This window comes from Macaca thibetana, chromosome 6, assembly GCF_024542745.1.
Source record: "Macaca thibetana thibetana isolate TM-01 chromosome 6, ASM2454274v1, whole genome shotgun sequence".
NCBI lineage: Eukaryota > Metazoa > Chordata > Mammalia > Primates > Cercopithecidae > Macaca > Macaca thibetana.
Genome location: NC_065583.1, coordinates 107,628,491 through 107,640,974, shown reverse-complemented (window position 1 = coordinate 107,640,974; position 12,484 = coordinate 107,628,491). Strand labels below are relative to the sequence as shown.

The 12,484-nt window shown below is 37.6% G+C and overlaps 1 protein-coding gene across 5 annotated transcripts in view; it reads left to right on the top strand.

Moving 5' to 3' along the window:
- Positions 1-12,484, top strand: part of ARHGEF28 (Rho guanine nucleotide exchange factor 28) — a 313,178-nt gene that overhangs the window by 209,260 nt on the left and 91,434 nt on the right. For all 5 annotated transcript variants that reach the window (XM_050793496.1, XM_050793501.1, XM_050793498.1 and 2 more), the window contains one exon: positions 7,052-7,332. In XM_050793496.1, the coding sequence (XP_050649453.1) occupies positions 7,052-7,332 (281 nt within the window). The remainder of the gene's footprint in view (positions 1-7,051; positions 7,333-12,484) is intronic.

Genomic DNA, 12,484 nt, shown 5'->3' with positions numbered 1-12,484 from the left:
AGTAAGACATTTAACCCTTTTATGTTGTTAATATGCATATATTTTACCCTATTTATAGATACATTCTGTGATCTAAACTGTTTTTTCCATCTAGAGCTCATTTTCAGCCCTTTAGTAGCACATCTCTGCATTTTCCTTTTGTGTTACAAAGCACTGTTACATCAAATGCACCACAGATTGGGATGGTTGTCATAATGACAGAGAAACCAACTAATCAGAATGGACTTCAGCTGTAAATAACTGGGTTTTTTTTGGTATAAACTAACTGAATGTCAGTCGTAGTTATAGAAATCTAGAATGGGGCATGGAGTGTAGGACACAGTGGGAGTTCTGAGGACATTTTCAAGATACAGGGTGTGTTAGTCCCTTCCCACACTGCTATGATGAAATACCTGAGACCGGATGATTTATAAAGAAAAGAGGTTTAATTGACTCATACTTCTGCATGACTGAGGAGGCCTCAGGAAACTTACCATAATGGCAGAAGGCATCTCTTCACAGGGCAGCAGGAGAGAAAATGAGTGCTGAGTGAAGAGGGAAGCCCCTGATAAAACCATCAAATCTCATGAGAACTCCCTCACTGTCATGAGAACAGCATGGGGAAAAACCACCCCCGTGATTCAGTTATCTCCACCTGGTCCCGCCCTTGACACATGGGAATTATTATAATTCAAAGTGAGATTTGGATGGGGATACAGAGCCAAACCATACCACAGGGTAGTTGGACTTGGTGTGATCTAGCCGTGTTCTGGTATTTATTTATTCTTTTCCAGCTTTATTAAGGTATAATGAACTAATAGAAATTATATATATTTAAACTGTACAATGTAATGTTTTGATACATGTACATATTTTGAAATAATGACCACAATCAAGCTAATTAAGCACATATATCATCTCATATACTTATTTATTTTTGTAGTGAGAATACTTAAGATCTACAGCAAATTTCAAGTACAAAGTGCATTATTAACTATAGTCACCATGTTGTACATTAGGTCTCAAGAACTTATTCATTGTGTAACTGAAAGTTTGTACCCATTTTACCAGTACTTCACCATTTTCCCCACCCTCCAACGCCCAGTAACTACCCTTCTACTCACTGTTTTTATGAGTTTGACTTTTTTACATTCCACATATAAGTCAGATCATTGCAGTATTTGTTTTCCTGTGTTTGGCTTATTTTACTTAGCATAATGTCTTCCAGATTCATCCATGTTGTCACAAATGGCCGGATTTTTTTTTCTTTTCTAGGGTTGAATAATATTCCTCTGTGTGAGTGTGTGTGTGCACGTGTGTTTGTGTGTGCATGTGTATGGAATCTGTCACAATGGCAGAGTGCATATGCAAAAGTGATCCCATAAGATTATAATACCATATTTTTACTGTATTACTTTTCTATATTTAGATATACAAGTACTTACCATTGCGTCCCAGTTGTCTACAGTATTCAGTACAGTAACATGCTGTATAGATTTGTAGCTTAGGAGAAATAGGTTATTACCATATAGCCTAGGTGTGTAGAAGGCTATACTACCAGGTTTATGTTAGTACACTCTATGATGGTCGCACAATAACAAGATAACCTAAGGATGCGTTTCTCAGAACATAGCTCCATACTTAAGTGAGGAATTACTGTATTTATCCTTCACATTTCCAAAGTGATATCTTTTGTATGCTAATGAGATGACTGGTGGCTGGCAGCCCCTAGGTAACTTCAGGATGTGGGCTGGTCACAGGAGAGGCCAAGGCAGGATTACAGGATTGGGATTTTTAGCTCCACCCACTGGCATCCATAGAGGGAGGAGGGGCTGAAGGTTAAATTGATCACTAATGACTAATAATTTAACCAATCATGCCTGCATAATTAAGCTTTCATAAAAACCCAAAAGAACTGGGTTCAAGAGATTCTGGATAGCTGAATACATGGGGGTTCCTGGAGGGTGGTGCACTTGCAGAGGGCCTGGAAGCTCTGTGCCCCTTCTGGAGTTCCTTGCCCTAAGCAACTCTTCCATCTGGCTGTTCTCTGTATCTTTTGTAGTATTCACTATAATAAACCAGGAAATGTAAGTGTTTCCCTGAGTTCTGTGAGTTGCTCTAGCAAATTGATTGAACCTGAGGAGGGGCTGTGGGAACCCCATTTTATAGCTGGTTGATAAAACAATCTGGGGCTAGTGGTTTGTCATTGAAAGTGGTGGGGGAGTCTTGTGGGACTGAGCCCTGTGGGACCTGACTCCATCTGCAGGTTGATAGTGCCAGAATTGAATTGAACTGAATTAGAGGAAATTCAGTGGCGGATTGCTCCCTTGCTACGTGTCAGGGGAAAACCCCATACATTTAGTCACAGAAGAGTTCTGTGTTGACTGTTGAGTGAGAGAATAGAAAAAACACTGTTTTTATCCCTATATTTTCAGAAAATCACACATGTGCCACATTTTCTTTATTTATCTGTTGATGGACACTTAGGTTGATTCCATCTCTTGGCTACTGTGAATAGTGCTGCAGTGAACATGGGAGTGCAGACATCTCTTTGGGATAGTGATTCTGTTTCCTTTGGATATATACCCAGAGGTGGAATTGCTGGATCATATGGTAGTTGTATTCTAATTTTTTTTAGGAACTTTCATACTGTTTTCCACTGTGACTGTGCTGATTTACATTCCCAACAGTGTATAAGAATTCCCCTTTCTCCACATCCTTGCCAGCTTTTTTCTTTTTTTTTTTTTTTTTTTTTTGTCCTTTTGGTACTAGCCATTCTAACAGGTGTGAGGTGATATCTCATTGTAGTTTTGTTCATTTTCCTGATGATTAGTGATGTTGAGCACTTTTGCATATACCTATTGGCCATTTGTGTGTGTTATTTTTTGGAAAAATGTCTATTCAGGTACTTTATCTATTTTTAAATCTGGTTATTTGTGGGGTTTTTTTTTTGTTTGTTTGTTTTGTTTTTTTGCTATTGAGTTGTGTGAGTTCCTTACATATTTTGGGTATTAACTCCATATCAGGTGCATGATTTGTAAATATCTTCTCCAATTCCATAAGTTGCTGTTTTATTTTGTTGTTTCCTTTGCTGTGCAGAGATTTTTTGGTTTGATGTAGTCACATTTATTTTGCTTTTCTTGCTTGTGCTTTTAGTGTCACATCCAAAAAATGATTGCCAAGACCAATGTCAAGGAGTTTTTCCTCTATGCTTTCTCCTTGGAGTTTTATGGCCTCATGTTTTATGTTAAAGCCTTTATTGCATTTTGAGTTGATATTTGTGTATGTTGTAAGATAGGGATCCAGTTTAATTTTTTTGCATGTAGCTATCCAGTTTTCCTGGTATCATTTATTGAAGGATCTATCCTTTCTCCATTGTGTATTTTTAGCACATTTGTTGAAGACTAATTGACTGTATTTATGTGTGGGTTTATTTCTGGACTTTCTATTCTGTTTCATGTGCTCATGTGTCTGTTTTTATGTCAGTACCATAATGTTTGGATTACCATATCTTTGTAATATAATTTTAAGCTAGGCAATGTGATGCTTCTGACTTTGTTCTTCCTGCTAAAGATTGCTTGAGCTATTCTGGGTCTTTTGGGATTCCATACAAATTTTAGGAATTTTTTTCTATTTCTGTGAAAAATTACCATTGTAATTTTGATAGAGATTACATAGAATCTGTAGTTCACTTTGGGTAGTATAGATATTTTGACAACATGAATTCTTCCAATCCATGAATATAGGATATCTTTCATATGAATTCTTCTAGTTTGTGAACATTCTTCTAGTTTGTTTCCATTTATTTGTGTTGCTTCAATTTCTTTCATTGGTGTTTTATAGTTTTCAGCACATATATTTTTTGTCATGTTTTGATTTTAACAGATTTATTCTGTTGCTATATTTTCTCAGCTGTTTAAATAAAATACTTCTTGAGACCTTATCTTTTTTTGTTCTGAGCCTTAGTGAGTACTATAACTATAGTATTTCCATTTACTTCAAGTAACTAAAATTGTAAATTACTCGATATTATGTGGGAAAAACTATATATATATTATGCTTTTATATGTTCTTAGATACATTAAAAATGCAAAATTTATCAAACCAAAGATTTGGTAAATAAAAGGTTAGGATATAATTTCCTTCCTTCCTTCCTTCCTTCCTTCCTTCCTTCCTTCCTTCCGTCCTTCCGTCCGTCCGTCCTTCCGTCCTTCCTTCCTTCCTTCCTTCCTTCCTTCCTTCCTTCCTTCCTTCCTTCCGTTTTGTGTTTTTGAGACAGAGTCTTGCTCTGTCATTCAGGCAGGAGTGCAGTGGTGCCATCTTGGCTCACTGCAACCTCCACCCCCCAGGCTCAAGCAATTCTTGTGCCTTAGCCTCCAGAGTAGCTGGGGTTACAGGTGTGTGCCACAACACCTGGCTAATTTTGGTATTTTTAGAAGAGAGAGTTTTGCCATGTTGGCCAGGCTGGTCTTGAAATCTTGGCCTCAAATGATCTGCCCACCTTGGCCTCCCAAGTACTGAGATTACAGGCATGAGCCAGTACACCCGGCCAAGATATAATTTTTATTTTGGAATATTCTGGGTGAAAGAAGTATTGCTTTAATGATGTGAAGCCAAAAAGAAAAAGTGAAGTATGCATTTAGAGAGAACTCAAACAAGTTAATTCAACAAATGGAAACAGCAGATTGCCAAGTTGTGAATTGAAAATTGAGAAATAAAACTAAATCTGCAACAAAATCACAAAGTCCATTATATTAGCATAGTACTTTTTTTTATTGCCCCTGTATCTATTTGAATAGCAAGGACAATGTAAGGAGTTCAAATTCTGCATATTTAAAATGCTTTCCGGCAATATCTGAAAATAATCTTATCTAATTTTCTTTATCTTCCTCAACCTGGCAAGGAAACCTAAAAACATTACTAGCTTATATTAATGTTTCCTATTAATTTTCAAGGTTATCACCTTCCTGTTGAGAAAATTCACATGATGAAAGTTACTTTGAAAATTTCTGTCATATAAACTACTTTGAAAAAAACATTTGTTTCATAATTTCAGTACAGAGAATCCCTATATACACTTTACTCAAATTCTTCAAGTGGTAATATTTTACTACATTCTACTTTGTCATTCCCTGAGTGGGTAGTTATGTGTGCATGCAAATAGTTAAATTATCTCTATAAATATTTCTTAACCATTTGAGAATAAATGAAAAATATGGTGCCCCTTTACCCCTTAATCTTTCATGGTGTATTTTCCTAAAAACATGGATAGTTTCTTACATAAGCACAGTACAGTTACCAAAATCATAAAGTTATCATTGATACAATACTATTAGCTATCTCCAGACCTTATTCAATTTTAGCGAGTTGTCCCAATAATGCTCTCTGTTGCAGAAGAAAATTCCATTACATGTGTTACATATAGTTGTTGTGTCTCTGTAGTCTCCTTTAATCTGGGACAGTTCCTCAGTCTTTGTGTTTTATGATGCTGATATTTTAAAAGAATACAGACTGGTGTTTTTGTTCTTGTGTTTTGCTAGAGTGTCTTTCAGTTTTGGTTTATCTGTTATTTCCTCATAATAGGATTCAGGTTAGGCATGTGTAGCAGGAATACTATGGAAGTGATGATGGGTGCTTCTCAGTGCATTGTATCAGGAGGCATAGGACATCAATCTGTCCCATTACTGGTAATTTTATTAGTATCTTTCATCTGCCAAGTTCCTTTTTTAGTAAAATTACTGTTTTTTAAAAAATTATTAAGTATCATGTCAGGAGATATTTTAAGCCCTTGTAAATACCCTGTTGCTCATTAGACTTTCACCCATTAATTAAGCATTCATTAACGGTTTTTGCTTTAATAAATTATGATGATGCCCGATGATTTAGGATTCTAGCATTTCCCCTTTTGCTTCTTTTTTCCTTTCACTGCTCTATCTCCAAATGGTGTTACTCTCTTCCTTTTTACTGTCCTCACCCCAGACATGATGTCTTTTGATGACCGCCACCTCAAATCATGAGTACTTAAAAGTATGCCTTTCTTAGAGCAAGTGCTTTGATCAGCTAGGACTCTTTCATGCATGTAGGTTGGGCTTTCTCTTTCTGGGGAGGATTTTTAAGTAAGTCTTACGACCTCCAGAAGTTCCGTCCTTTCTCTGCCGTTCAGATTTTCCCGACTCCCCTTACCCTCCACTGAGTCTTACAGCAGGAGCACGAGGGCTTGCCTGCTGGATTTGCTGTTGATTTTATTATTTACAGGTAATTTGAAATTTGGGCATTTTCTTTCTTCTAATGATGCTACGTACGTGCGCTTTATGTAACTTTATTTGTTCTTTTTGTTTGGTGTTGCTTTTTGTGAGACTCAGCTTTATGTGACCACTATTACCTTGGTACCCAGATTCCTATGAGCTACTTTTTGAATAAAGCTGTATAGTCTTTAGTTTTTTCCTCAAGTATTTAAAACATTTCCCCCTCATTTTGAGTCAGTGGTTCATAAAATGTTAGAGGCATAATCAGCTTCTGGTTTTGTAATAAAGGAACAACTTTATAAAATACTCAGTTGGTCTTCCTTTTTGTGAATTATAGGATAGCTGCCATGTGGACAAAAACATATACAGTAATTCTGTTTACATACAACAAGAATAAACAAAAAATATAAATAAGGAAATAAGGTAGAAGGTTTTTTGTTTTTTTTTTTTTTTGGTCTTTTTTTTTTTTTTTTTTTTTTTAGAGATGGAATCTCACTCTGTAACCCAGGCTAGAGTGCACTAGTGCAGTATCTGCTCATTGCAACCTCTGCCTCCCATTCAGGCCATTCTCCTGCTTCAATCTCTGAGTAGCTGGGATTACAGGCGCCCACCACCACACCCTGGCTAATTTTTGTATTTTTAGTAGAGGCAGGGTTTCACCATGTTGGCCAGGCTAGTCTTGAACTCCTGACCTCAAGTGATCTGCCAGCCTCAGCCTCCCACCACGCTTGGCCAGAAGTTTTTTAAATTGGGAAAATTTTATTAATTCTTAGCTAGGCCAATCTTACCTGCTTTTACTCAGGAAATGTTTTTCTTTCAACTTCCAGGTTGGCGATTTGGATATCAGCTATATTAGTATAGAGGGAATCACTGCAACTACCAGCCCTGAATCCAGAGGTTGCACTCTGGGGCCTCAGAGCAGCAAACACACCCTTCCTACAGAAACCAGCCCCAGTGTGTACCCACTAAGTGAAAATGACGAAGGGACAGTACATACTGAAGCCCAGAGGTCCTTCATGTCACCATCGAGTTCGTGTGCTTCCAACTTGAATCTTTCTTTTGGTTGGCATGGATTTGAAAAGCAACAAAGTCATCTAAAGAAAAGAAGGTAAGATTCTATATTGTAGAAGAAAACTGTAGAAAATCAAAGAACCTTATAGGTAAACTTCAAAAATTCTAGTTTTAAACTTTTTATTGTCTCTACCACTTTTATCTGTCCATCAAAATGTTGTCCCCTTTTAGATTCCTATATTCATTGATTTGAAAGTAAGACACTTAAGAAAACTGATTAAAATATGATAAAGGAAAACCACGATGAGATACCAGTTTATACTCACATGACTGGCAAAAATTTAAAAATCTAGCAATCCCGTGTTTTGGTGAGAATGGGTAACATGGAAATTCCTGCGTAAAGATGATAGGAGAGAAAATTGTATAACTTGGGAAAATAATTTGACATTATCATGTAAAGTCAAATACGCATTTTCCTCTTGTGTACTAGGAGACCTATATGTGGGTATTTATACCAGCAGGAAATAACCCAAAAGTGGAATAAATAAATTATATATAGTTACACAAGGGAATACTGTACAGTAATGAAAGTGAATTAACTACAAATACATCTGCGTGAATAATAACATAGACCTTAGAAGCATGAAGGAACAAAAAAAAAAGCCCCAAAATACTTGTTAGATTTCATTTTTATAAAATGCAAATTAAACAATATATTATTATAGGGCCTACATATGTGCATAAGCTATAAAGAAAAACAAGAGACTGGGTGTGGTGGCTCACGCCTGTAATCCCAGCACTTTGGGAGGCCAAGGCAGGCAGAACGCGTGAGCTTAGGAGCTCAAGACCAGCCTGGGCAACATGGTAAAACCCCATCTCTACCAAAAATACAAAAATTAGCGAGGCATGGCGGCACACACATGTGGCCCTGATACTTGGCAGGTTGGGGTGGGAAGATCGCTTGAACCTGGGAGGCAGAAGTTGCAGTGAGCCAAGATGGCACCACTGAACCCCCAACCTGGGTGACAGAGTGAGACCTGTCTCAAAAAGAAGAAAAAAAAGGAAAAAAAGAAAAACAAAACAATGAAGGCGAAAAAAATTCCTGAATTCAAAATGGTTGTTATATCTAGGGAGGGGAAATAGGGAAATGGAAATGGAATGAATCATTACAGAGTTTCCATGGTTGATGGCCAGTATCCAAGTTTCAAGTTGGGTAGGCTCATGAATGTTTGTTTTATTTTACATAATATATATTTTATATTTTAACATAAAATTTATCTTTATTTTACTTTCAGTTACCTTATATTTTCTTGTGTATATAAAAGTCATTAAAATGATATTTCATTGCATCTGATATGATTGCACATATTAGTGTGTGTGCACACATGTGTGTGTCTGTATCTGTATATCTGTATCTGTCTATCTGATTGTCTATTTTCTTTAGGGAACAGGCCAATTTCCACTAATTTCATTTTATCCTGTTGATCACACTTTCCTTAGGGAGTAGCTTATTTTTTCCCCCGTATCCTACCCATGTGATTATATGTTCATTTTCACATATAAAATGAATCAAAGTGAACGTAAAATACACATATGTGACTATGTATATAAATATTTCTCTATGAATGAACATGCACATAGGTGAATGAGTATTCAGCAGAGAGTTAATATAGAGGGGAGAGAAAGGGAGAGGAACCAGCAATCAGTAGGTGCCCGACACTGAGATACAGCACAATATGCAATTTGAGGTTGTAAAACATTAGCACATATTGGTACCAAGGGTTATGTGTGATGTGTAAATAATAAAAGACTTGCTTTACATTTATGCTTTGTGAATTATGGTTTTATAGATGCTAGGTAGTCACTACTGTAATTTGAAGTGAAGGCTAATTTGAACTGTCCACACGTCTGCTTGGGACAAGAGACTGCCAGTCCAGACAAGCTTCTGTACAGTTTTGCAAAAGTAAATTGAGCTATATGTGATAAATCCATTCTAGTGGATCTTTAAGATCTGTCAAGTGGCCAGGTATGGTGGCTCATGCCTGCAATCCCAGCACTTTGGGAGGCTGAGGCAGGTAGATCACCTGAGGTCAGGAGTTCGAGACCAGCCTAGGCGGCCAACATGGTGAAACTCCCTCTCTACTGAAAATACAAAAATTAGCTGGGCGTGGTGACAAGCATCTGTAATCCCATCTACTCAGGGGAGGGGCTGAGGCAGGCAAATTGCCTGAACCCGGGAGGCAGAGATTTCAGTGAGCAGAGATCACACCACTGCACTCCAGCCTGGGGGACAGAGTGAGACTCTGTCTTAAAGAAAAAAAAAAAAAATCTGTCAAGTGTGTGAGCCCCCACATCTCAAGAGATAAATAAGTTCTTTAGAAGAAGCCCTCTAGGAATATAGCATGGAAAAGACACAAATGGTCTCTGTTTTATTAATACTTATGCAGATACTTGCAGAGTATCTAAATTATACTTTCTGATCATGGTCTTGCCTTGGAAAGTTTAAACATTTCACTGCTACAGATATAATTTTTCCTCGTAGAATATAATTTAGAAAAAATATCTGTTCTGAGTAAAGGTAATTAGAAGCCTCTGTGAAGATGTCACTGCTTGGGGGAAAGGGAGGAGGCCAGGAGAGGACGGAGAAGCCATTCTACAGAAAAGCCTTCCGGCTGGTTCCACGAGCTGACTTCATCTCCTTTGCCCTCCCTCTCCTCTGAAAACTGTAGGAATGAAGGGAGAGAAGTCGCAATCCCTGGAAAGCCCTAGGGTGTCTGTGGGTCCTTCCCTTCAGTAGATGTCATGGTAGGAAGCAAGTTGATAACAAACTCAAAGTGAGATGTACTTAATTTGTTAATAAGTGGATAATAGCCCTAGAGGCTGGAAACTTCTAATGAAGGAGAAATTTGGGGGCACACAGTAAAAACTGGAGTTAATATAAAGACATGGCTGACTGGGACCTGAGTCCTAAGTTTTCTAGCGTTTAAAAGAATATTTTGGTGAAACTAAAACATGCATACTATATAGCCATATGTTATATTATTTAAATGTAATAACTGTTTTGAGAAACCACAAAGGGAAGTAATAAAACATTAATTTAAAAATACTATGCAACAAAAAATTAAGCAGTAGACAAGTGTTTGTTTCATTCTAAAGCTTGTATTTTTCAAACCTTTTTAAAAAACTACAATCCACAGTAAGAAATACATGCCGCCATGAACGTCCCCTATCTCCCTTAAAATTTAAGTGAAGTCTTATAAAATGACATGTGCAACATATTCTGATATTTTCTATTCTGTATTTTTTTTAAAAAACTCTAGTTACAACCTAATGAATTGATTTCTTATCCCACTACTGGGAATTAGAAAAATAATACCATAAAACAAGAACCTAGAGGTTATCCTGAAGAACATTGCCTGTGCCACCAATATCTTATGTCAATAGCTTAACAAAGAAAAGTAGTAGCCCCATTTGAATGAATAGAAACAATGTTTTATAGTATGCAAAATAAAATACTGATACTTCTAGGATGTATTCATAGTGATGATGAAATGCTGTCTGTAACTGGAAAGGCTTGTGTTAAAATCGGATATTATTGCGGGCTGCCAATCATTTGAAGAACTATTTTCCACTAGTACAGAGATCACAAGTTGAAAGACAAGTGCTGAGGTACAAGACATCGGCAAGCTTCAACCCGCCTTGAAGTCTCCTTCCGTCTCAGATTGTTGTTGTACTAGGAAGCCACGTAGCAACTTGAAATACCTGTAATTATTAGATTAGTCCAAAACCACAATTACTTTTGCACCGACATAATACATTTACCGGAGCATTTAAATCACCAGTGTTTACCAGGAAGATATTCTTAACATGAAGTTTCAGTGTTTTATGAGAAATACTCGAATAGACTCCATGATATTTGGGTGTTTGATTGAGGTAAAGTGTGAAGTCCACTTCTAATGTGTTCTTCTTCTCAATGCCAAGGTCTTCACTTTGGCCCTCAATGAGTTCCCAAAGGAGAAAACCCCACTTTGGAAATCCTTGGTGGTGCCAGCCAAGGCTTCTTCTCACTGCTGGGTTTTCTGGTACCCAGTAGTGCCTGGGAAGGTGTTCAAGGGTTAGAAACTGCTCTGTGTTTGCGTTAGAGGCATGGTAGAGTAAGACCAGGACTCACACCATGTGTTCAGTTGACTTACTGTGTCCATTAAATAGCCTATGGTTTGTTTTTTTTTTTTTAAAATAACCTAAACAGGTTAATTCAAAGTTTCATTTTCTGGTTCTCATATTTCAAAATCAAGACAGTTTCATTGTTTTTTAATTAAAATTATAACTCCAGAACTGTAACAACCGAAAAAAAAAAAACCCACAAAACATACATTTGAAATGCTTCGTGCATTAACATGCACCCAGGAAAGCTACTGGCCTCCAAGTTTGAATAGTTTAAAATGTAATATTATGGAATAGACCTGGGATGTGGAAGGTCAAATTCTTTCCTTTTAATTTCATGGTTTATTAAAGTTAAATGAGGAAAAAGTTGTTGTCAAACAGAATTACTACCTGGTTCTAAGGTAGAGTTTTCAAAGGAATCTTTTTTTTTTTTGAGACGGAGTCTCGCTCTGTCGCCCAGACTGGCGTGCAGTGACGCGATCTCAGCTCACTGCAAGCTCTGCCTCCTGGGTTCACACCATTCTCCTGCCTCAGCTTCCCAAGTAGCTGGGATTACAGGCACCCGCCACAACAGCCAGTTAATTTTTTTTATTTTTAGTAGAAACGGGTTTTCACTGTGTTAGCCAGGATGGTCTCAATCTCCTGACCTCATGATCCGCCCACCTCAGCCTCCCAAAGTGCTGGGATTGCAGGTGTGAGCCACCATGCCCAGCCTCGGAATCATCTTTTTTTAACCTCTAAAAATGATCATTTAGTATGACATGTTTGGGACATTGCACGACTCACTTCAGAACTGTGTCTTGACATGGCCCTGGGGCGGATGGGTGGGACCTTCACACATCTCTCCTTGGTGTGCCTCTGCCCTCCTGAGCTTCCCAGCTGAGGGACAGGGGAGAGAATGACACTTCTGCAGCTTAGTCACATGCAGATCCCCCCCAGAGGCTTCCCTGCAAACAGCCCAGTGGCTTTGTTTCCACCAGCATTTGAAATATTTGATGGGTTACCACTTGGGACTTGCGATATCAATAATTATATTTACAAAACAGAAGTGGTGAGGTTAGTACTAACTCAAACCAGCTTTTGTT